The 26,267-nt window shown below is 40.4% G+C and overlaps 2 protein-coding genes across 3 annotated transcripts in view; one reads left to right on the top strand and one right to left on the bottom strand.

Moving 5' to 3' along the window:
- Nucleotides 1-26,267, top strand: part of INTS14 (integrator complex subunit 14) — a 45,516-nt gene that overhangs the window by 14,920 nt on the left and 4,329 nt on the right. For both annotated transcript variants that reach the window (XM_036271010.1, XM_036271001.1), the window contains exons 4-10: nt 1,358-1,513; nt 4,330-4,448; nt 5,124-5,266; nt 8,044-8,136; nt 10,590-10,734; nt 12,058-12,191; nt 24,983-25,101. In XM_036271010.1, coding sequence (XP_036126903.1) covers nt 1,358-1,513; nt 4,330-4,448; nt 5,124-5,266; nt 8,044-8,136; nt 10,590-10,734; nt 12,058-12,191; nt 24,983-25,101 — 909 coding nt within the window. The remainder of the gene's footprint in view (nt 1-1,357; nt 1,514-4,329; nt 4,449-5,123; nt 5,267-8,043; nt 8,137-10,589; nt 10,735-12,057; nt 12,192-24,982; nt 25,102-26,267) is intronic.
- On the bottom strand, nt 2,412-2,804 carry LOC118635950 (60S ribosomal protein L35a). Its single transcript, XM_036271023.1, has one exon. It carries the CDS (start codon nt 2,748-2,750, stop codon nt 2,418-2,420), a length of 333 nt encoding a protein of 110 aa, XP_036126916.1. The 5' UTR covers nt 2,751-2,804; the 3' UTR covers nt 2,412-2,417.

The following is a 26,267-nucleotide window of genomic DNA, read 5'->3' as shown; positions in this document are numbered from 1 at the left end:
GGAGAGAGAGGAAGAGAGAGAGAGAGAGAAACATCAACGTGAAAGGGACACATCGAATGGGTGCCTCCTGCACAAGCCCAACTAGGGCCGGGGACAAATTGCAACCGAGATATGTGTCCTTGGCCAGAATTGAACCCATGACTCATTGGTCCGCAGATTGATGCTCTAACTGCTGAGCCAAACTGGCCAGGGCAAAAGAATGCATTTTAAAGGTCTTTTATGCATGTGGTTAATTGTCTTTTAAAAATATATTTTTAAAGCAGTTGTTATTCTAGTTGACCAGGGGTAGAGTATGTCACCTTTGAAAACAAAGTGTCAAGGTTCAGACTTCTGTGCTGGTACTCTCTAGGGACACATAAAATAGGCTCTCATGCCATTTATAACATCGAGGCCTTAAGTGCCGCCACCTCCTTATCTAAGCAATAGGATTCTAGTTTTAATACAGTTAACTAAGAATTAGTTATGATTGCTTTTTAAGTGTTCATAGATAGGTGCTTTTTTTAAGTTTAATGAGATAAAATACAGTAAAATGCATAGATCTTAAGTACACAATTCACTGAGTGTTGACAAATGCATATACCTATGAAATCACTGCTCCAGTTAAGACATAACATTTTGCCTGGCCAGCGTGGCTCAGTGGATTGAGCGTCATCCCATGGACTAAGAGGTCCCAGTTTGATTCCCCTTCGGGGCACATGCCAAGGTTTTGGGCTCAATCCCCAAGTGGGGGGCATGCAGGAGGCAGCCAATCGATGTTTCTCTCTCACATGGATGTTTCTATCTCTCTCCCCAAAAAATCAATTAAAAAATATTTTTAAAAAAAGACATATAGCCCTGGCCGGTTTGGCTCAGCAGTTAGAGCGTCGGCCTGCGGACCAGAGAGTCCTGGGTTTGGTTTCCGCTAAGGGCACATACCTCGGTTGCAGTTTGTCCCTGGCCTTGGTTGGGGTCATGTGGGTGGCAGCCAGTCGATGTGTCTCTCTCACGTCGATGTTTCTCTCTCTCTTCCTCCCTCTCTCCCTCCTGCTCTATCTGAAGATAAAATGCAAAAATGTCCTCAGGTGAGGATAAAAAAACAAGGACATAAAACATTTCCATTAACCCACAGAGTTTCCTTATGCCCCTTTCTAGTCATTATCCCCCTATGCCCACAACCCCTGCTTAGTTTAACTTTGCTTCATTTTACCTGTTCCAGATCTTCATATAAATGGAATCATATACTGTCTCTTGTCATCTTTCACTTGACAGAATGTTTTTGAAATTTATTCACATTGTTGCTTGTATCTTTACAAAATGAGGCTGCTTTAAATGAGTATGTTATTTTATATACAAACCTTCTCTCGCTTTTTGCAAACAGGTTGTTCTGGTGACAGATGGCTGTCTTGGCATTGGTAGAGGGTCACTGCGGCATTCCCTAGCTACTCACAGTCAACGAAGTGACAGCAACAGGTTCCCACTGCCTTTTCCTTTCCCATCTAAGTTATACATCATGTGCATGGCAAATTTGGAGGAGGTAATACTTTTTACTAAGTTATTTTTAGTTTGATTAGATACATTTTAGGACTTAGTTTATTTTTTAGTATGTATACTCCATTAGTATCATATTGCAAATACTATAACATTGAACTCGATTGGTTTCAGCTGAGGCTGGTCACTAATTATCTTTGAAAAGACCCTAGAGCTCAAAAGCTCTTTAAAAGTTCAAAGTGTTGCCCAGCTGGTATGGCTCACTGGTGAGTGTTGACCCATGCACCAGCGGTCGCCAGTTCGATTCCCAGTCAGGGTACATGCCCAGGTTGTGGACTCAATCCCCATTGGAGGTATGCAGGAGGCAGCCAGTCGATGTTCTTCTCATCAATGTTTCTATCTCTCTTTCCCTTCCTCTCTCTCTCAAATCAATAAAGAAAAAAATGTTTTTAAAAAGGAAAGTTCCAAGTGTTGCCCTATCTTGGGAAACATAGTTGTATTCTTTTCTTTTTTCTTTTTCTTTATTGATTTTTAAAAAAGAAAATTCTAAGTGTTACCCCATCTTTGGAAACAGCTAGAGTTTTGTTTTTTTCTTTTTCTTTATTGATTTTTAGAGAGAGATAGAAACATCAATGAGAGAGAACATCGACTGGCCCCCTCCTGCAGGCCTCCCACTGGGGATCGGGCCCACAACCTGGGCATATGTTCTGACCGGGAATCGAACCAGCGACCTCTTGGTACATGGGTTGATGCTCAGCCACTGAGCCACACCGTCTGTGCTAGAATTGTTTTCCATCCTACTGCCCACCAAGACTCTTCCAATGCTGAAATGTTGGTTTTTTTTTTGTTGTTTTTTTTTGGTGTTGGTTATTTCCCTCATTTAGGAATTCTTTTTTTTTTTTAACAAAAACACAAGAGAGCAAATCCATTTTATTTACTTATCAATACATTTAGATCCTTGAGGGGTACAGCATTACACGAATTCTGTGTCCAATGGCCTTAGCAGGAAGGTTGCTTCGGAATTTAGCACGAACCATGCCACTATTTCCATGAGCACGAGTTACCTTTCCCCAGATTACTCTGGTTTTGTTTGGTTTGCCACCAGGAGTCACTGTGTTGTTCTTTGCTTTGTACACATAAGCACATCTCTTGCCCAGATAGAATTCAGTTTCATCTCGAGCATAAACACCTTCAATTTTAAGAAGAGCCGTGTGCTCCCTCTGGTTCCGGAGACCCCGTTTATAACCGGCAAAAATGGCCTTGGACCACAGCCTTCCAGACATATTTGTCCTTATAGAAGTCCTGTTCCCAGCAGGCCCCCAAAGTTCAGCAGCAGGAATTCCACTCCTCATTTAGGAATTCTTAAGTCCATTCCACCAGAAGTGCTGATAGAAATGGGCTTTGATTTTTTTTATTTATTTATTTTGTAAAGTAACATTACTCTGATGCATGTTTTATTAAACTCTACTTCCTGGTTTTCCCAGTTACTCAGGAAAGTTATTTAACCTATCTTCATCTCAGTTTCTTATCTGTAAAATGTAGATAATAATGGTACTTACCAAAAGATGTTAGAAACACTGGAGGAAAGAATACTGTGTCAATACCAACTGTGGTCACCTCTGAGAATCTTTGCAAAACTACATCTGAATGAAATAGCTCTACTGGTATCATTTTATATGACATTTCCTCTTTGGTAACTTTGAATCAAAATTGTTATCGTTATTTTCCTTCTCACATTGTTAAATTGTTACTGGACAGGGTCTGGGCCCAGGATGGGTCTGCCTAGGGCCCACTGGTAGTGTGTGGGTTCTTGATTTTGTGTAGGAAAGATTTCACAACATGAATCCAAGTGGCTTTTGAGATATGTTTATTAAAGCTGGGGACTGTAAAACAAAGGGAGGGCTTAGGATAGGAAAAGCAACAGGAGAGGAAAAGTCCAAGAAAAGGGGGCCTTGGAGACAGGTTCAGGGGGTTAGCCTGGGTCGAGTTGCTGCTGCCCATTGCTCCCCTGGTTGCAAGTCTCATAAAGTCCCTTAGAATTTAGGAGAAAAACAGCAGATGTACAAGGTATGGGCATGCTCTTTCAAGAGTGCGCTGTGGCTTTGTCTTGAGGCTTTTTCTCTCTCTTTGGCCTGCTGGAATCCTAGGGGAGGTCTCAGGGGCGGGTCTTAACAGAATATTCATTAGCTTTTCAGGTGTGTCCTTCAGTATGTTGATTCATCAAAATATGTGTAAAGAGGGGTCAAGGGCCCTGGTCAGTTTGGCTCAGCAGTTAGAGCGTTGGCCCGCGACCAAAGAGATCTGGGTTCAGTTCCCGCTAAGGGCACGTACCTCAGTTGCAGTTTGTCCCCCGCCCCAGTTGGGGTCGTGTGGGTGGCAACCAGTCCAGTGTCTCTTTCACATCAAGGTTTCTCTCTCTCCCCCTCCCTCCCACTCTATCTGAAGATAAATGCAAAAATGCCCTCTGGTGAGGATTAAAAAAAAAGAGGGGTCAAGGGTTATTTTCTGGTTTCATTTTAAAGAACGTCATCAAGAACATCATTGAAGAGGGACTGGCACCAAGGCCCTTCTGACACAGGACTGTCTGGAATATGTAAACCATTTGCTCCTTAGTGCCTTTGATTGGGGAAGATAAAATCTTATAACTCATTAGCTGGCTGTAAATTGCTCAGATTGTTTGGCCTTGTTTAATTGTCTCAGTTTCTCTATTCCACTTGTTAAAGAATCTTCCTAGCTTCTTACTATCCTGCCTCAAAATCATCTTCATTCTATTTATTGCCTGTGTTATTGTGATGGGTGTGACCTTGATATGCTGATAATAATCTCCTTTTTTTGCCACCTTAAATGAGTTTTGTTTTGTAGCTTCAGAGCACTGACTCCTTGGATTGCCTTGAACGTCTCATAGATTTAAACAATGGTGAAGGGCAGATTTTTACTATTGATGGCCCCCTATGCTTGAAAAATGTACAGTCTATGTTTGGGTGAGTATGTACTTAGAGCCTTTTTGCCTTCTCACAGTTTATTAAAATTTGATGTCCAGCAATTATATCTATTTTACTATTTCCAGTTGTGTCATTTCATTGTCCCCAAGTTTCATATTTTTCAGATAAAATGCTTAGTAGTAGTGATTTTATTTATTTATTTATTTATTATCGTGATTTTTTTAATCCTCACTCAAGGATATTTTTCCATTTATCTTCAGATAGAGTGGGAGGGAGGAAGAGGGAGAAAGAGAGAGAAACATTAATGTGAGAGGGATAATTGACTGGTTGCCTCCTGCACGACCCCATCCAGGGCTGGAAACCAACTGCAACCAAGGTGTGTGCCCTTGACCGGAATCGGGCCAGTGCTCTAACCGCTAAGCCAAACTGGCCAGAGCAGTAGTAGTGATTTTAAAAAGTTAATTCCCTTTTAAATTAAGCATGACTAAATCTATATGCCTGTAGATATTGACTTCCTTACAGTTCAGCAATTTCAAAGGTTAACTTGCTTTTGGGCTTTTCAGAATTGAACTGGCCTCACCAAAAATGTCAGATTTTGTTTATTTTTAAATGGTCACATCCTTTTGGAGTCAACTCAAAGGGAAAACAACTTAGCATCTTGAAACAAATTATATGTATCATAGTATTCTATAACAATTTATCATCATATTCTAGAAAACTGATAGATCTGGCATATACCCCTTTCCATGCTGTTCTCAAGTGTGGCCACCTGACTGCTGATGTTCAAGTCTTCCCCAGGCCAGAACCTTTTGTTGTAGATGAGGAAATCGATCCTATCCCCAAAGTCATTAACACAGGTAACTCTTTTTAAAACTTCCTTCTTAGTTCTTCTGTTATCCTGACTTTTTTCTAACTTCAGACTTCTATTCCTTTCTATCCGGGAGAATTGAAAAGAAATGTAAATTCTGATAGCTGAGCGCTGTCATCATCAGTGCGGTTCTCAACCTGTGGGCCGTGACCCCTTCGGGGGTCCAACGACCCTTTCTAAGACGTAACAGTAGCAAAATTACAGTTATGAAGTAGCAACGAAAATAATTTTATGGTTGGGGGTTACCACATCATGAAGAACGGTATTAAACGGTGGCAGCATTAGGAAGGTTGAGAACCACTGAAAACACTTCGAATGTGCTTTGCCTAAGGGGTGGCAGATTAGTAGTTCTTCATGGTGACGGTGAGGTCATGAATTAATCTCCAATCCTAGATATTATAACCACAAATTACTAGAGTAGGCAATCATGCTAGATTCACTAGCATGGAAATCACTGAGGTAATTCTTAATAGATACTAAGATTGATTAGCATGATAATTGAGGTGAGATATGAAGGGGTAACTTCTAGACTTGCCTGAGTGACTCTTGCATGACCCTGGACAAGTCACTTCCTCTAGTCCTTATAGGCTAGGTGAGTGGAATCTCTCTAGGTGAGTGATGGTCTCTAAAGTCTCTGCTCTGATATGCTGACCTCTCTAGCCCTGCTGCTTATATTGTGACTAAAAGAAAGTGATGTTCCACTGCTTCTATCTGGTTCATGTTGCTGGTGCTGTGCTTAGCTCAGACTGGCAAAGCAAAAAAGTCAAAAGTAACAAGGAATAGTGGAAAGGAGAGCTGTCTCCAGTTGGAGGTGGACTTCTTGAGTTGTGGGTACACATTGAACCATCACTGTGTCAGTCACCATTGCACTGTCAGTGCCTAGCATAGATGCTTCGTAGATGTTGACTAGGTAATTGTTCAGTCAACAGATGATTAAAATTAAGTGCACAGTAAATGTACATTTCATTTTTGGGGGTACAGTTTTAAGGAGTTTTAGAACTAAGGGCTAAGCACAGGCTTTTTATTTTTGTGCCTTTAGCTCCTGGCTGTCTGGAAGTAGCACATCCATCTCTCATTGTGACTAGACAGCAGTGTATTAAGCTACGTCAAATTTTTTTTTGCCTTCAAACCAATTAGATTCCTTCCCATCTTTTTTTTTTATCCTCACCCGAGGACATTTTTCCATTTTTTGTTCAGATAGAGTGGGAGGGAGAGAAAGGAAGAGAGAGAGAGAGAAACATCAACGTGAAAGGGACACATCGAGTGGCTGCCACCCACACGACCAACCAGGGCCGGGGACAAACTGCAACCAAGATACGCGCCCTTAGTGGGAACCGAACCCGGGTCTCTCTGGACCGCAGGCTGACACTCTAACTGCTGAGCCAAACCGGCCAAGGGCCCCTCCCATCCTTTTTTGATGAATAACTTTGAATAGGTCTTTTCTTTCCTATATAAACTTTTAGTCTGCAATCTTTGTTATAGCTTATATTTAAACCATTTTCTACTCAAAAAAATATATAGTGGCTTATTGCTGATTGATTTGTTATTCAGCTGCCCAGCCAGTGTGGCTCAGTGGTTGAGCATCGACCCATGCCCCAGGAGGTGGCTGGTTCAATTCCCGGTCAGGGCACATGCTCAGGTTGTGGGCCATATTCCCAGTGGGGGACATGCAGGAGGCAGCCAATCAATATTCTTTCTCACATTGATGTTTCTCTCCCTTCCTCTCTCTCTAAAAATAACGAAAGAAAAAAATAATTTTTGTTATTCATCTAAAGAAGGTAATGAAGGCAAATCTCCAGAGAAGTAGATTTCCTGATGTCTTAGAAGTAGTGTGCTTACCACCAGCCTGATTTTTAAAATTTTTAAAATATGAGTTTAAAATATCAGGCCTAGAAGACTGAAAAGCAATTCAATAAAATATTAATAGAAGTTTCCTTTGATGATAAATGAGTGATTTTATATTTCTTCTTTACAATTTTTAGTGTTTTCTAAGCTTTTATGCTATTTATATGATCATAAAAAAAACTTTTAAAACGTTTGGTTTGCAGCTTTTTCTTTTTTTCTTTATTGATTTTTAGAGAGAGAGGAAAAGAGGAGAGAGAGAATCATCGATGAGAGAGAACATCGATTGGCTGCCTCCTGCATGTTCCCCACTGGGGATTGGGCCCAAAACTTGGGCATGTGCCCTGACCAGGAATTGAACTGGCAACCTCTTGGTGCACAGGTCGATGCTCGACCACTGGGCCACACGGCCACGTAGTTTACAACTTTTATTTTTACTTATTTTAGGTTTCCAACAAATACTTTTGGTCTTTAATAGGCCTCTATAAAACAAAGAAATCATTGTCATATTTAGACTGCTGGCTTGGTTTTGCAGAGAATGTATTACTTTCTCAGAATAGCTTTACCCTCCAAGGATAGTTGCTTGGAGTTATGGAAGTGTTTGACTGTGAGGCCACTGCTGGCTTGAACATCCCTGATGATATAGAGGGGTTTGACCTTTGAGCTTTTGCATTGGACCTAGGCTCATAAAAATAAAGTTTAGCTGAATTTTCATGTAACTTAAATTCATTAAATAAAGACAGTTATTTTCTGAGCTACTTAAATGGAAATTTATTAGTTATCCAGAAAGACTTCTTACCTTCCTAGTCATCATACTTGAATTCCTTATCTAAATTAAACATTGTGTTTATGAAATCTCATACATAGAAAATAGTGTACTTTCTTATAGAACTAATTAATTCTATGTTGATTCTCTCTTTTCAGATTTGGAAATAGTGGGGTTTATTGATATAGCTGATATTTCCAGTCCTCCAGTTCTGTCCAGACATCTGGTCCTACCTATAGCACTTAACAGAGGTGAGTTCTCCTATTCAATGATACATATGAAGTATCTTATTATTAAATGTTAGATAATAGGGTAGCCCATTTTGCAGGATTTGAGGGAAAGGAATAGTTATTGGATTGCATTGGATTTTTTTATTGTTATTTTTATTTTTTCAGATAGAGTGGGAGGGAGAGAGGGGCGAAGAGAGAGAGAGAAACATCAATGTGAGAAACATACATTGACTGGCTGCCACCCACACGACCCCAATCGCAGTCGGGGACAAACTGCAACTGAGGCATGTGCCCTTAGCAGAAACCGAACCCAGAACTCTCTGATCCACAGGCCGACGCTCTAACCGCTGAGCCAAACCAGCCAGGGCGCACTGGATTTTTTTAAAATATGAATTTATTGATTTTTTTAGAAAGAGAGTAAGGGAGAGAGAGATAGAAACACCACTATGAGAAACAGTGATCAGCTGCTTCCTGCATGCCCCTACTGGCGATCGAGCCTGAAATCTGGGCATGTGCCCTGACTGGGAATTGAACCAGGCGACCTCTCAGTCCACGGGAGGATACTCAATCCACTGAGCCACACTGGCCAGGCTGGATTGGATATTTTTGTTAATGGAATGTTGCCTAATATACTAGAAAACGAATTCTGCTGCTTTTCACTGTGGAAAGCATATCGACACATATTTATTGTGTACATATTGATTTGTTAATTTACAGTGGAAGTCCTCTTTAGAGATGATAATGCTTTGTCCCTAATCCAGGGCTCTGCCTTTCCTGGTAGGAGCATGGTGAGGAAGCCAAAGTGATTCTCAGAGTGTGACTGATAAATGTGGAGTCAAATACAGCTTCATCAGAGGAGAATCTACATCTGTTCTCTACCAGTGCCTAGCACGTAGTAAATGCTCAGTAAATACTGTTGAATAAATGGAAGAATCCAGCCCCCTGTGAGGCTTCATTACTGCAGGATAAAGTTCTCTGGGAACTATAAAGCCAAGTCCCCAAATTCAGCCTCTCTCTGGAGAATGTTAGTCTCTAGCACTTTAAACTTCTCTTTTCTCTGTTCTAGTATGACCATCAACTTTATATTCACCAACTTTCTCCAAGAAGTGTATATAGTCAATGGGGTTTCAACTCACTGAGTTATAATCACATTCCATTTATGCCGATTATCTCACTGGTGGAATTGGTATTCCATAACCCTCAATCACACATTCACAGACACAGTGTTGATATGTGCCCACAGATGGCTTATTGCAATTACTGTTTAAAATTTACCTTATTGTTCCTGATATTAATATTGATAACCAGGCTTTCCTTATTTCTAAGGTCTGGGGATGGCAGAGGTGGTGAGATTCTGCCTGCCCATATAAATTGCCAAGAGAGAAAGCGGGCAAAGTGAAGAGTTTGTGTAGGGAACAGTGGAAAGAAAAGTGTGGGAAGGCTAAATGGGGCCATATTTTAAGGGCTGTTGAATGTCAAGCTAACTGGGATAATTCTTCCTATTGAATTAGAAAGTCTTTGAATAAAATTGAGCAGGTAGATAGTTCCAGAGGGAAGTCAATCGTAGGAAGATTCATTTGTCAGCAGAGTGTATAAAGAACCTGGAGTTGGAGCCCTGGCCGGTTTGGCTCAGCGGTTAGAGCATTGACCTGTGGTCTGGAGAGACCCGGGTTCGGTTTCCGCTAAGGGCATGTGCCTCAGTTGCAGTTTGTCCCCGGCCCTGGTTGGGTAGTGTGGGTAGCAGCCACTCGATGTGTCCCTTTCACATCAATGTTTTTCTCTCTCTCCCTCTCCCTACCACTCTATCTGAACAAAATATAAAAAAAAAAAGAACCTGGAGTTGGAGAGTCAGATCAAGAAGTTTATGGAGTAACACTGTTCACCTTTGGGGGGTGGGGGTACACCCATCCATGTGCTGCCTGAGGCTGTCAGTTGAGAATACTGTTAACATCTCTGAATCTGGGGTTCTGTTTAGAAGGTACCCGAAACCCCCACAGAGCACCTAACTGAATATCCTAGTAGAAACTGTGGAAAGTTGATTTTTTTATATAGCAGCTTTACTAAAATAGAATGCACATACCATACACTTCACCCATTTAAAGTATATAATTCAGTAAATTTTAGTATATTTACAGAGTTGTTCAACCATCACCACAGTCCATTTTAGAATCAGAATTTTAAAACCCCTTCATCTCCCTCAATCCCAGGTAACCACTAATGTCCTTTCTGTCTCTATAGAGTTGCCGCTTCTGGGTGTTTCATATAAATGGAATTAATATAACATGTGAAAACTGATTTTTATTTGGCCATAGGAAAGCCAGAATATGAGTTTTTCTTACTTGCTATATATTCCATTTATAATTCCATATACTTTCCTTCCAAGGCTAGAAACAGCCAGTAATATAACTGGGGTTTGGGATTTTTATAGCAAATCTCAGTCTGACCTGTTTTCTCTTTTTTTTTTTTTTTTGCAGAAGGTGATGAGGTGGGTACTGGCATAACTGATGATAATGAAGATGAAAATTCAGCCAATCAGATTGCAGGCAAAATACCCAACTTTTGTGTCCTGCTCCATGGCAGCCTAAAAGTAGAAGGAATGGTAGCAATAGTTCAGCTAGGGTAAGAAACTTTGTTTTCCTTTAGTTGAGTGAAAGGGAAAAGGGAGAATCAATTTACAGAGTAAAATATTTCCCAGACTTCTGAAAGAAATAGAAAGATCCTTGTCACCTTTCTCTCCCTGCCATATTCTTCCCACCTCCTATCACCATCAAAACTCTTTAGATTATCCCTTAGCATAAGTATAGAATGAGCCTTGTAATTGTATTGCTTTTAGATTATATCCTATTTCTTCTATTCTATCTAGGAACCTAGATTCAGTTATTGCAATGCTACTAACTAGCTATTAGGATCTTCTGCAATATTTACAGACTCCTCAGCTATAAAATGAGGAGACAGAAATAAATGAAAAAAATGCTGATAAAATTGATTGGACATTTTACCATATGCCAAGAATTTTAGGCATGTTATATAAACTCATTGAATCCCTCATAAATACTGTACAGGAGGTATTGATATTATCCCCATTCTACAGATAAGAAACTGAGGCTTAGAGAAGTCGAGGAACTTGCTCAAGGTCACACAGCGAGTAAATGAAAGAGCCAGGATTCTTACCTATGCATTCTGATGACCCCAGAGCCCAGGCTTATAACCTCTCTGCTGTATTTCTTCCCTACGAGGAAAGCCCTTCTAGCTTCCACATTCACTGCAGTCTCGAAATTTGCAAAGCTACCTGCTTCCCTTTCTGTAATACCTGTTGTTAGAAAGAAGAGGTTATTGATCATGTTCTGGCCATTACCTGGGGTAGACTGATACAGGAGATCAAGAGGAGTACTCAGAGGAAGCATTGCTCCATTTCTGCTTGACTTAAAATTAGCTGGTCTAAAAAGAAGAATGCATTTCTTTTTAGGTATTGGTTTGCTGTATTTCTTGGTACTGAAGCTACTTGTACTGGCTCTAAATATGAGAATCACCTGGGGAGCAGAGCTGGGTGATGGTTTTGTGCCCTTTGTTACAAGGTCTTCTCTGTGCTGGTGCTGCTGAGAACGACCAGGGAGGCAGCTGAAAAGACCTACAGGTCATCCCTTAATCCTCACCACCCCTGCAGCTACCTCCTGCCCTTGTGAATTTTTGTGTGTGTCTTCTAAGATTGCTTTTGAGTTCCATATCTACATAATTGAATAAAAATACATGTCCCAGAGGAACAGTAATATTAGAGACAGCAGTATGCATTTTTAGGTTTAGGATTTGGCTTTAGTGAAAGCAGTGCACCTGATTTCAAAGCTGAAGCTCATGTTGCTCAAGAGGAAAACACAGGTTAGACTCATTTAACTTGACACTCACAGGCTTGATATTCTTCTGATCTTCCATCTTCTTTCCATCTAGTCCTGAATGGCATGGAATGCTCTACTCCCAAGCTGACAGCAAGAAGAAATCAAACCTCATGATGTCTCTCTTTGAGCCTGGCCCAGAACCTCTCCCATGGCTAGGGAAAATGGCACAGTTGGGTCCTATTTCAGGTATAACCCAGATCAGATTTTATTTATCTTGACTTTGTTTTCTCTCTGCTATTTGAATGGCTCTGTGTAGTCATAGTGTGTGATCTCCCTTATGGGTGTGCTGTAGTCTCTGACGCTGGATTTGTAAAAAACCCCAGGAGAGTTTGACGATTGAATTTTTTAACTTTATAGCTGAGGGGAGACCAGCATTTAGGTTGCTTTGCATATAAATGCTCTGACTGCTTAGAGTAAAAAGCTCCTCTCCATAAACTTATTTTTCCTTAATGTAAAATGTCTTTTCTATAATTTTCAGTCCTGGTAATTCCTAGTCATTCCTAGATAACTTCATCTCCTTCCTTCTTGAAGCTGTTTTCCCTTGGCTTTCCTAACGTTGCATTCTCTTGGTACTTAACTTTTTTCTTTGGCAACTTTTCTCTTTCTTGTCATCTTTTCTTCTTCTTACCTAATAATGTTATTTGCCTTCTCTTGCATTAATATTATCTCCTGGTTATTTCATCAGCCGTTATAGCTTCAGACTCCTGCAAATCTATAACTCTAGTCCTGCTTGATCTTTCCCTGGGATTTTCACATTGTGTTTCCACTTCCCAGTTGGAACTCTTCACCTGGATATTCCGCCGCAGTCCCAAGCTCATTATGTTTGTTATAGAAACCATTGTCTTACACCTTCCCTCTTAAACTCTTCCTTCTTCTGATTTTCCTACTCCTTCTGATGGAGACCTTTGTACTCCTAGGTACTCGGGTTCCAACTATAGAGTCATCCTTGATTCATTTGGGCCCATTTCACTTTCAGGAACATCTACCAAGCAGCCTATTTTGTGCAGGTCTAGGAGATAAAAGAGTTAGCAGGAGTTGCTCAAAGTCTAGTGGAAAGTTGAATAATAACACAGACTGACACACCTCTGCCTAGAGAACTCAGGAAAATCTTTACAGAGGAGAGAGACCCTAGACAACTTTTGAAAACAAACAAAAAGAGTGATAGTAAATTTGCATTTAGAAATATAATTGTGGAGTGTGGATTTGAAAAGGTAAGTTTCAAATTACCTTTCTGAAGGTAAGTTCCTGCAGTTCGAAGTCCACTATTATAGTCTTGGAGATGTGAAGGTGAGAGCCAGAACAAGGGGCAGTGGCTGGGGACAGAGTGGATGAGATCCAGGCATAATGTATTTACAAAGTAGAATAAAAGAAAGAGAAGAATTGAGAATGATCCCAGGTTTCTGACCTGGGCTTCAGGGTGAAAGATGGTACTGTTGATGCAAACAGGGAACAAAGCAGGAAAAGTAGATTTGGGAAGATCTTTTGTGCATGTTGAGTTTATGCCTATGCACTTAGGTGGAGGTGCCTAGAGACAGTTCCTATAAGAGTCTAGAGTTCAGGAGAGAGGACAGATTTGGAAATGCAATTTTTCATTATAAGCACTGATCATTAAAATGGTGAGAATAAGGGAGATGACTATAGGGCAATGGTTCACAAATTTGAGTTTTCATGTACAAAAATAAACTTGGAGGATTTGTATAAAAGTTCTGTTTCCTGGCCCTCAGCTACAGAGATTCTGATTCAGTAGGTGTGGATTCAGGCCCAGGAACTTGCAGTCTTAGTATTACCCATATGATTACAATCCAGGTGATCCATACTACATTTTAAGAAGCCCTAGCCTGAAGGAACTAGTAAAGATCAGAGCACAAATAAATGACATAGAGACAAAAAAAAAAAAAAACAATTCAAAGGATCAATGAAACAAAGAGCTGGTTTTTTGAAAAGATAAACAAGATTGATGGACCCTTAGCTAGACCCACCAAGAAACAGAGAGAGAACCCAAATACACAAAATCAAAAATGGAAGGAGAAGTAACAACTGACACCACAGAAATACAAAAGATCATTAACAGCTACTATGAACAATTATATGGCAACAAATTCGACAATCTAAGTGAAATGGACAAAATTCTAGAAACACATGCATGGTCTCCCAAACCTGGACCGGGAAGAGATAGAAAACTTGAACAGACCAATAACAACTAAGGAAACTGAAGAGGTAATCAAGACTCTCCCAGCAAACAAGCCCCAGCCCAGATGGTTTCACGGGGGAGTTTTACTGAACATTCAAAGAAGAACTAATACCCATTCTCCTCAAACTATTTCAAAAAATTCAAGAAGAAGGAAGACTTCCAAACTTGTTTTATGAGGCCAGCATAATTCTAATTCCAAAACCAGAAAAAGACACTACAAAGAAAGAAAACTACAGGCCAATATCCCTGATGAACATAGACGCCGAACTCCTGAACAAAACTAGAAAATCGGATCCAGCAATGCATCAAAAAAATTAGCCCTGGCCAGTTTGGCTCAGCGGTTAGAGAGTTGGTCTTCGGTCCAGAGAGACCCGGGTTTGGTTCCCGCTAAGGGCACATACCTCAGTTGCAGTTTGTCCCCAGCCCTGGTTGGTCAAGTGGGTGGCAGCCACTCGATGTGTCCCTTTCACGTCGATGTTTCTCTCTCTCTCTCTCTCTCTCTCTCTCTCTCTCTCTCTCTTCCTCTCTCTCCCTCCCACTCTATCTGAACAAAAGAATGGAAAAATGTCCTTGGGTGAGGATAAAAAAAGAAAAAAAAAATTATTCACCATGACCAAGTGGGTTTCATCCCAGGGATGCAAGACTGGTATAATATTCACAAATCAATAAACGTGATACACCACATAAATAAAATGAAGAATAAAAACCACATGATCATATCAATAGACGCTGGAAAAGCATTCGACAAAATCTAGAACCCATTTCTGATAAAAACGCTCACCAGTGTGGGAATAGAGGGATATCTCGACATAATAAAGGCCATATATCATACTCAATGGGCAGAAACTAAAAACATTTCCATTAAGAACAGAAACAAGACAGGATGTCCATTTTTGCCACTCTTATTTAACATAGTACTGGAAGTCTTAGCCACAGCAATCAGACATGAAGAAAAAATAAAAGGGATCCAAATTGGAAGGGAGGAAGTAAAACTGTCATTATTTGCAGATTACATGATATTATACATAGAAAACCTTAAAGACTCCATCAAAAATCTACTCGACTTAATAAATGAATTAGGCAAAGTAGCAGGATACAAAATTAATGTCAAGAAATCGATGGCATTCTTATACACCAATGATGAACTTACAGAAAGAGAAACTGAAAAAACAATTTCATTTACCATTGCGGCAAAAAAATTAAGATACCTAGGAATAAACTTAACCAAAGAAGTAAAGAACCTATTTGCAGAAAACTACAGTACATTGAAAAAAGAAATAGAGGAAGATATAAAAAAGTGGAAGGCCCTGGCCGGTTTGGCTCAGCGGTTAGAGCGTCGGCCTGCAGTCCTGAGAGACCTGGGTTTGGTTCCCGCTAAGGGCGCGTACCTCGGTTGCAGTTTTTCCCCGGCCCTGGTCGGTTGTGCGGGTGGCAACCACTCGATGTGTTCCTTTCACGTCGATGTTTCTCTCTCTCTCTCTCTGTTCCTCTCTCTCCCACTCTACCTGAACAAAAAATGGAAAAATGTCCTCGGGTGAGGATAAAAAAAAAAAAAAAAAAAGTGGAAGCACATACCTTGCTCATAGATTGGAAGAATTAACATCATTAAAATGTCCATATTACCCAAAGCAATCTATAGATCCAATGCAATCCCCATCAAAATACCAATGACATATTTCACAGAACTAGAACAAATACTTCAAAAGTTCATATGGAACCAAAAAAGACCCCGAATAGTCACAGCAATTTTGAAAAAGAAGGACAAAGTAGGTGGGATCACAATACCAGATATCAGGTTATACTACAAAGCTACTGTAATCAAAACAGCCTGGTACTGGTACAAGAACAGGCATATAGACCAGTGGAACAGAACTGAGAACCCAGAAATGGACCCAAGGCAATATGCTCAATTAATATTTGACAAAGGTGGCAAGAGCATACAGTGGAGTAAGGACAGCCTCTTTAATAAATGGCGTTGGGAAAATTGGACAGCTACATGCAAAAAAATGAAACTAGACCATCAACTTACACCTTACACAAATAAAATGGATAAAAGACTTAAATGTGACCCATGAATCCATAAAAATTCTAGAAGAAAACGTAGGCAACAAAATTTTGGACATCATACGCAGCAGAATTTTCACTGACACATCACCTAAGGCAACAAAAACAAAGGAGAAAATGAACACATGGGACTACATCAAACTAAAAAACTTCTGCACAGCAAAAGAAACAACCATCAAAATAGGAAGGCAGTCCACTGTATGGGAGAACATCATTGCCAGTGATGTTCAGATAAGGGGTTAATTTCCAAAATATATAGAGTACTCATACAACTCAACAAAAGGAAAACAAAGAACCCAGTTAAAAAATGGGCAGAGGAGCTAAATAGACACCTCTCCAAACAGGACATACAAATGGCCAAGAGACATATGAAGAAATGCTCAACATCACTAATCATCAGAGAGATGCAAATTAAAACAACAATGAGGTATCACCTCACACCTGTCAGAATGGCCACCATCAACAAATCATCAAACAACAAGTGTTGGTGAGGGTGTGGAGAAAAGGGGACTCTAATACACTGCTGGTGAGAATGCAGACTGGTGCAGCCACTATGGAAAACAATATGGTGTTACCTCAAAAAATTAAAAATATAACTTCCATTTGACCCGGTGATCCCGCTTCTAGGAATATACCCTAAGAAGCCTGAAACACCAATCAGAAAGAATATACGTACCCCCATGTTCATAGCAGCACTATTTACAATAGTTAAGACCTGAAAACAGCCCGAGTGTCCATCAGTAGACAAATGGATAAAAAAGCTGTGGTACATATACACAATGGAGTACTATGCAGCTGTAAGAAAGAAAGATCTCTTATCCTTTGAGACAACATGGAGGGACCTGGACAGTATTATCCTAAGTGAAACAAGCCAAGCAGAAAAGACATACCACATGATCTCACTTATATATGGAATATAATGAACATAACAGTCTGAGGAATAGACCCAGAAACATGGAAGTAGTGTACAGACTGACAGTCCTCAGAAGAGGGGGTAGTGGGGGGAGGGAAGAGATAAACCACAGAACTTATATGCATGTATGCATAACCAATGGACATGGACAACAAAGCCGGGGACTGGATGGGGGGGGATGGGCCGGAGGGTGTCAATGGGGTAAGAAAGGAGAAACATCTGTACCAAAAATAAAAATAAATAAATAAATACATAAATGAAGCTCTAGCCTCAGGAAAGTATCTAGATGAAGGGAAAGAAAAAAAGCGAAGGACCAAACCCTAGAAAGGGCCAGCTACTGGGAACAGTGGAGGGGAACTAGTAAAGGCAAATGAGAGGGACTAGGCAGATAAAAGAGGAAAAGCAGAAGTGATGTCGCAGAAGCCAAGAGAGTAGAGGCTCAAGCAGGAAGTTCAGTTCCTCACCCATGTGTGCACACATGTCAGTTAAGGCCTGAGGGTGCCACTGAGGCCTAAGAGAAGATTTTGACTGAACATAGGCCCTAGAAGCTAGGCCAGGGTTCATCAAACTTCAGAAAAAAGTGGGAAGTAGTAAATATTTTAGGCTTTGCGGACCATATGGCCTCTGTCAGAACAACTAAGCTCTGCCACTATAGCACAGTATGTACATTAATGATAATGACTGTGTCCCAAAAATGGTATTTATGGTCACCAAAACTTGAATTTTTATATAATTTTATGTAGTAGTAGTATATATTTTATGTAGAAGTAGTAGTAGTATATATTTTTTTAATCCTCATTTGAGAATATTTTTCTATTTATCATCAGATAGAGTGGCAGGGAGGGAGAGAGAGAGAGAAACATTGATGTGAGAGGTACACATCGACTGGCTGCTTCCTGCACGACCTGACTAGGGCCGGGATGAACTGCAACGAGGTACGTGTCCTTGACTGGAATTGCAGCTGACACTGTAATTGCTGAGCCAAAGCAGCCAAGGCTTACAAAGTATTATTCTTTTGATGTTTTGCCCCAATCATTTAAAAATACAAAAACTATTCTTACGCAAGACAGGCAACAGCTCATTGTTTGCCAGCTCTTGAGCTAGGACCCAGAGGCTGGGGTTTTAAAGCTCAAACAGTGACAGAAGACATGACTTTGGTTCCAAACAAGACAAAGAACAGGCCTCCATGAGTAAAGCTGAGAATGTGGAAGGTCTACCCCCTCAGTGAGAGGATGACAAGAAAAACTCTACCCATTTTTTTCTACCTACTTTTCTAGCTGTAAAGACATTTATAAGTCTTCTATGAGAAATCGAAGCCCAAGTCCTGCACCATGTGGACTGATACTACCCATTCTGAAGTGGGGACATCTAAAACCAAACAATACAAACACTGGTTCTGAAGCAGCGAAACCCTTGATGCATCCTCCAGAAGTTTGACAGTAGCTCTGCAGGAACACCTACAACCCAGGGCAAAGGACTTCTACAGAAAAAACAAATCCCCTCTGACGACGAGTTCATGATTTGAAAACCAGTTTCCAAATCACGTGAGGATTTTATCTCCTTTGAAGGAAGCCCAGCAGAATGATGAGCACCTTGAGAACTTAATCTGAAAGAAACTGTGGAATGAGTGTTTTAAAGATTAAAGAGTTTTAGGAAGGACTAGAAACCAAAAGAAAAGAAGAGGACACTCTAAATCGAGTCATTTGATTTACAGTTAGATTATTGGTGGCTTCATAAAACTAGCTTCAGTAGATGTTTAGCCAGGACATAGGTCGAGGAATGAATTAGATATGAGGAAATGAAGATGACAAGTTTGGCCACCAAGAGGTGAGAAATAAGGCAGTAACTGGAGGAGAACACGGCAGAGGAAGAGAGAGGGGTTAGAAAGATTCTTCACTTTCTTCTAGTCTCTCTAGCTTTCTTACATTCATTCGGCCTTTTCATTCTCGCTGCTCTTGCCTTGTTCTGGCTTTCTTTGCCTTTCACTTAGATCAGAGGTCAGCTAACTCTGGCCTGCAAGTCAAACTAGCCCATTGCCTGTTTTGTAGGTAAAATTTTACTACACAGGCACCCTCGCGCCTTTCGTGTTGTCACTGGCTGCTCTCCTGCTCCAGGGGCAGAGTGGAGTAGTTACGACGGAGACCAGCCGTATCGCCCACAAAGCCTAAAATATTACGGTCTTGCCCTTTACAGAAAAAGTTTGCCCACCCTGACCTATACTATTGTGATAGTTTTTAACACGGATGCCTGTCCATAATCTAAGATAGTAGCATTCACATTTCTTTCTGATCTGGCTTCCAACCTAGCAGTGCTTGGCTTGTCACGGCGTTCTCCATTCAAATTAAAGCGCTACTCACTCTGCCTTATATTCATCCTTGTTATTCTTTTTCTGTCTCTGGGTCTATTCTTCTTTTCAGTGAAGGTAATAAGAGCTAACTTTTATTTTAATTTTAAAAGTTTTAAAAAAAGTTTATTAAAGGTGTTGCCTCAGTTTTACCTGAAGATTTTCCTTTGTTTGGTTTCTGGTTAACTTCAGTTAGAATAACGGTGATCACTAGGTACGTACTGGTTCCATATACTTGTCCAAATATCATGCATACAAATATGTGTTATTTTGCAATTACTTATTTTTAAAGGGTGTGGATCTGCTATCTTATTAAGGATACTAGTGTCTAGTTCCTTCATGAAAAAAATATCAGTATTCTTGGTAAAAGAACTTACTTTTTTTATATTTCTGCTTTTATGTAAATATCCTTTGCATCTGCAAAGAAGATAAATTTTACAAAGCAATGGGAAGATATGGTAATTTGGGAATTAGTACTTATGTCTCTAAAGTCATTTTATCTCAAATGGCTAATTTAAAAATTAGATTTCTAATTTGCCTTAGCAAGTGCTTTTTTAAAAGGAGTTTTTGAGTCTTTTTTCCCTCAGAGTGATCTGTTAAAAAGTTCTGCTTCCAGTGTTTTAAATACGTTATATCAGTTCATTTGGGTAAGAAAAATTAATTTCTTCAGCGTACACATAGTATTTGGCAGCTTTTGAAGAATCTTACCCTCAGAAATTCTGTCTCTTCCTCCCTCCCTCTCTCCCTTTTACTCTCTTTCTCTGTCAATATATACATTCACATACATCATGCATACATACATACATACTTTTAGATGATTATAATTTGAATCTATTGTAAGAGCTAACATTTTTATTGAACATAATTTTGTGCTAGGTGCTGTGTTAGGCACAATGAAATGGATGATCTCATTTAATTCTCATAATAGTCTTATGAGGTTGGGATTGTCATTGTAGGAACAAGTAATTGATAATAAAACCTGCCTTAGAGGGTTGTTGAGATAATTTATTGAGGGAATAAGTACAAAGTGCCTGACACAGTAGACACATAACAATGGTGGATCCTGCTGTTTTTATTAATCAAAGCAAAGCATGCAAAATAGTATTTATTCCTATCCTTCCTACTCCTGATTCTGTTCCTAAGAGACACCACTTTCAACTTTTGTTTCTTTTGGTATTACATTTCTAAATAAGTGTATTACCTGTTTCTTGACTTTTCATTTTAAATATAATTTTTAAATTAAAAAAATTTTTTTCTTTATTGATTTTAGAGAGCGAGGTAGAAATAGAAACATCTGTGAGAGAGAACATCGATCATCCATCGGCCACATCCTGCATGCCCCCAAATGGGTATTTGGCTCATAGCCTGGGCATGCACCCCAACTGGGAATCGAACCGGCATCCTCTTGGTGCCTGGGTCAATGCTCAACCACTGAGCCACAATGGCCAGGCTATCATTTTTTAACTTTTTAAGGATGATACTTAGTTCTCATACCACTACCATTTTCACCCACCTACCACCCAAGAAGCACATTTTTCCCTCCTCTATCCTTGCAGTGTAGTTATAGTGTTCTTTTTCGTTAAATCAGTATTTTGTCCTTGTTAGATAATGTAAATGTTATTTACAACTAAGCCATGTGGTATACCAGTTACATTTTTTTTATTTTGCAACTTTATGTCCCCTGCCCCAGTTATCACATTTTTTAAATTATATTTTTTCTTTTTTCTAATTGGCAAGATAAATGTATTTTGACTTCCATTAAGAAGAAGGCTGTATTGCACCTGGCCGGTGTGGTTCACTGGATTGAGCGTTGTCCTGTGGACTGAGAAGTCCCGCTTCAATTCCTGGCCAGGGCACAGGCCCGGGTTGCGGGCTGATCCCCAGTGGGAGGTGTGCAGGAGGCGGCTGATCAATGTTTCTCTCTCACATCAGTGTTTCTATCTCTCTCCCTTCCTCTCTCTATAAAAAACAAACAATAAAAACGTATTTTAAAAAAAGAAGACGGCTGTATTGTAAAGGTACTGAGGTTCCTCCAAGACTTCAGGAAAGAGCTGGGCAGCCAGGGCGTTGGGGAGCCTGCAGCCCTCGCCTGGCTTGCTCCTGGCCTCCCTCTACTCCCCACACCTTTGTTGTTTTCTGTGTGCCCATCACTAATTCCTACCTAAGCAAAGTACATTCTTCAGGGATTTTGTCAGTTTCCTTTATTTTCTTGGAGTCATCTTTCTTCCTCTTGTTTCATAATGGATTGGTTGTTCTCTCAGCCTATTGCTTAGTTGTCTTTTTTTAAAAATCCTCACCAGAGGATATTTTCCATTGATTTTTTTATAGAGAGAGGGAGGGAGGGAGGGAGGGAGGGGAAGAGAGAGGGATAGATATTGATAGGAGAGAGACACATCGATTGGCTGCCTCCCGCATGACCCCGATGGGGCTGGGGATTAAACCCACAGCCGAAGTACGTGCCCTTCACCAGGAATCAAACCCAGGACCCTCCAGTCCATGGGCTGAGGCTCTGACCCCTGCTCCAGACCAGCCAGGGCCATAGTTGTCATTCTGAGTATTTCCTTCACAGCTCTCCTTTGGATTTCCTGTTTCATGAATCTTCCTGAGAAAAGGTGTACATACTTGGAAATGTCTGTATTTCATCCCTTACACTAGATTGATAGTTTGGTTCGATACTGAGTTCTAGGTTGGGAATCATTTCCCTTAGAGTTTTAAAGCATTGCTCTGTTGTCTTTTCTGGCTTCCAGTGTTGCTACTGAGAGTCTAGTGCCAGTGCTGACCGCCTGGGCTTTGAGCTGATCTTTATTTCCTCTGCACTTCTTGGGCTCTGTGTGTCCCTGCGTCCTGGATTTTCAGAACGATGCGCCTGGCTGCTGATCTGTTGCTCATTGTGCAGGGCACTCAGTGGGCCCTTCCCTCCGGCAGTCCATGTTCTTCAGTCCTGGGAACATGAATTATGTCTTTGATTTCCCCCCTCTCTCTATTTTCTGTTCTTCCTTTTTAGAACATATCTTTATGATTTGTGTTTGTATGTGTGTATTAATTTTCTTATCTGTTCCTACCCATTTTTCTATTTGTTTTTGTTCTACCTTCTGTGACGTGCCTTCAGCTTTATCTTGCAATGTTTATTTTTAAATTTCTATTATCATATTGCTTATATCTAAGAGTCTGCTTTTTTTTTATCCTCACTAGAGGACTTTTTACATTTACCTTCAGATAAAGCGGGAGGGAGAGAGGGAGGAAGAGGAAGAGAGAAACATCGATGTGAGAGAGACATCAACTGGCTGCCACCCACACAACCCCAACCAGAGACCGGGGACAAACTGCAACCAAGTTACGTGCCCTTAGTGGGAGCCGAACCCAGGACTCTCTGGTCCACAGGCCGACGCTCTAACCGCTGAGCCAAACTGGCCAGGGCTATTCTTTTCTAATAAATGCAGTATTTTCTGTCAGCTAAGCCAGTTACCACATATAGGTTCCAAACAATTAGACAGTACAAGGTGGGCTATGACTAGATGTTGAAATGTTTGGTGCCAATGCTAAGTACAGTAGAATAGGAGAGTCTAGAGAAATCACTGTCTGCCAGAAAAGCTTGGGACCACTTCATGTTGAAGGTAGAGTAGGATCTGGACCTGGAATGGAAGTGACTTTGGGTGGGTGAGGAATGGCAATGTCGAGTGGTTAAAAAAGTGTTGACATTGGAACAGGCCCAGCTGAGTCACTGGGAAAACCTGTGAAGGTCCAACCTCTCTGAGCCTCCGTTTTCTCGTCTTTAATGGGACTAATAATATCTACCTTCTAGGGTTGCTTTAAAGAGAGAAGTTGTATATATATATATGTGTGTGTGTGTGTGTGTGTGTGTGTGTGTGTGTGTGTGTATAGTGTATGGTATATAATTGGGATTTAATGAACATTTTTTATTCTATAAGTTTCTTAAGGCCAGAAAAATAATCTTCTCTAGCAACACTTCCTAGCACAGTGCTTGCTACACAGTGGGATCTTACTGTAGATAATGAATAAATGAGTGAGTGAGGGAATAAATGAATTGAGGAAAGGAGAGCATTCCAGGCAGGGGAAATAACAGAAATAGTGGCCAGGAAGTTGGAAATAAGCATGTTGCATGGGAAAGGACTGTTGGGATCTTGGCCTGACTGAAAAGGTTTATATAGAGACAAGTGTTCATGGAAATATGTCTGAAAGCTGAGTCAGTACTTCTTGGAGGGGTTAGGAGGAAAGATGTCAAGAGGTAGTATGGGCCAGTGTAAGGCACTTAAATTAATGACCAAATCAGGGTTAGAAAGCTTCTGTCTCAGTTAGAGAAACAGCTAATTTCAGTTTTCAACATGAACATTTGGGAAAGGGATTTAAGCTCCTTGATTGGCTGGGAAAATGATTCCTGCTGTTTATCCTGGAAGGTGGTAATAATAATGATAAAATGAGCCAATAGATGTAAGTATGCCTTGTAAGTTTGTGGCCGAGTTTCATTGGCTCAGAAAGCAGGTAGAAAAACAGGAACTCTTGTTTATCCACATGGCTATAAAACCAATACAGCTTTAATCCTCTAGAAGCAAAAAAACTAATAAACAATACTAAATAGTGGGGTATGTTTCACCAGAAATACTTTTTCCCTTGCCCCTTTTCTTAATTTGATTGTATATAATTTTCCCGATGCCTATACTTATGCTGTCTAATCCAGTAGCCACTAGCCACATGAGGCTATTTAATTAAACAAAATTTAAAATTCAGTACCTCAGTCACACTAGCTACATGAGTGTTCATTGGCCAAGTGGGCTGGTGGCTGCCATTCTGTCATCACAGGAAGTTCTGTTGGAGAGTGCTGGACTAAACTAGACAGAACTTCAGTATGTATGTTTATTTTCTTAAATAGTACAATTAGTATTATAAGTACAGTCGTCCCTCGTTTATCGCAGTTAATCCATTCCAGACTCGAGCGGTTGCACCTGGCGGTGAAGGATTCCCGGGGTGTTCGAGTACAGAGGCCTACAGTCCATTCGTACAGTAATTGTAATACAGGGGTATATAATGGACTCAACCAAGTGCGCGCTGTATCGTTTTCACTGGCTCGATCAACTTTTTAATAAATATATTTGAAAAAACTTAGATAGAGTGAAGCTGCGAAAGTCGAAGCGCGAAGTGGCGATAGATGACTGTATTTATTTTATCTTCTCTGGCTTTAAATTATGAAGCAAATAAGTGAAGCTTGTTTCTTTAAAAACGTGAAGCTGTTTTTCACTTACGTGAGCCTTAGTTGATTGGTCTCTTACATCAGTGGCTTTTTATTGAGATCAAGTTCCCCAACCTGACTGAAGTTAATGGATTTTCTTAATTAGAGAAGTAACAGGATGTAGAAGATTGAATGATTTCAAAGAGCTTCTAGCCTAATTGAAAATGTAATTGATTGTGTTTTGCCAGATGTCATTTCAAGAATGTCTTTTTCTTTTAAGATGCTAAAGAAAACCCTTATGGTGAGGATGACAATAAGAGCCCATTCCCCCTGCAGCCCAAAAACAAACGCAGTTATGCTCAGAATGTGACTGTCTGGATCAAACCCAGCGGCCTGCAGGTAACATTACCCTTCACGTTGCTTTCCACTGGGGACAGGAGAGGTATTCTGGCAGGCAGGCAGACATTTGCTTTGATTTTCCTTTCCTTTGATACTTAGTAATTCATTTACTTGTAATGTTTGTCATTATTTCCAAAAGGGATTTGAGGTGGCCTACAGTAAAAAACATATACAGCAAAATAAATGTTTACAAAATTTAGAGCAATACAAAACTGAGAGGAAGAAGGGAGACAATTATGCCAGGAACCCAGGGCAAAATAATTATATTTGAGCAGTTTTGCTCTAAGCTTCCTGCTACCAAGGTCAAAAAAGAAACATGTAGGGTTTTATGTTGTATGGGTTATGTCTGATCAAAGGAAGCATGCCAGTTCTCTGTCTAGAGACATTTTTTCTGGCTTTGAATTTTAATGTGAAATTTTGGAAATTCGGAGGCATTGACTAATACAATGGATGTTATCTTTAACAACAATTTTGAGAAAGATGTAAAAATCTTTATGTGGTTATTTCTTCCATCCCCACAGTAGAGCCCGAACCGTAGCATTACACTGTGATTCCACAAACACACTTTAATGGGAAGCCGAGAGTACTCTTACCAAGGTATGCCACGTTCAGGCTAGGTACTGAGTGACATTTCTTCTTGCATTGACATCAAGTCCTTTATATCTTCTTTTTAAAAATCACTTTTGAGCCTTTTTCTCGAGTGCCATTTTTTTTTCTTTGTTCCTCCAATGAGTCCAACTTAAACCAGATGAGAAGAGGCAGTCAGAAGTAGCTTCTGTTGATGGCATAGTACTCCTTTTCTTTTTCTTTAAAAAAAAATTTTTTTACTGATTTTTAGAGAATTAGGGAGAGAGAGAGAGAGACATCAGTGAGAGGGAAACATCGATTGGTTGCCTCCTACATGCCCCCCACTGGATATTGAGCCTACAACCCAGGCATGTGTCCTGATCAGGAATCAAGCTGGTGACCTCTTGGTGCATGGGTCGACGCTCAACCACTGAGCCGCACCAGTTGGGAGGCATAGTCCCCCTTTTCGTGGAGACTGGACACATCCTGCCATGGCTAAGGTGGGAGGCGTGTAGTTCTGGGGAAAACCTAATTTTCCAACAAAGAGAAAATCAGGTTCTTCCCAGAACTTCCCTATTAGAAGGGTAGCTGAGTTTTCT

This window comes from Molossus molossus, unplaced genomic scaffold (genome assembly GCF_014108415.1).
Source record: "Molossus molossus isolate mMolMol1 unplaced genomic scaffold, mMolMol1.p scaffold_m16_p_1, whole genome shotgun sequence".
NCBI classification, from domain to species: domain Eukaryota; kingdom Metazoa; phylum Chordata; class Mammalia; order Chiroptera; family Molossidae; genus Molossus; species Molossus molossus.
Note: the sequence above shows the minus strand (reverse complement) of the source record. Positions and strands in the feature narration are given on the sequence as shown.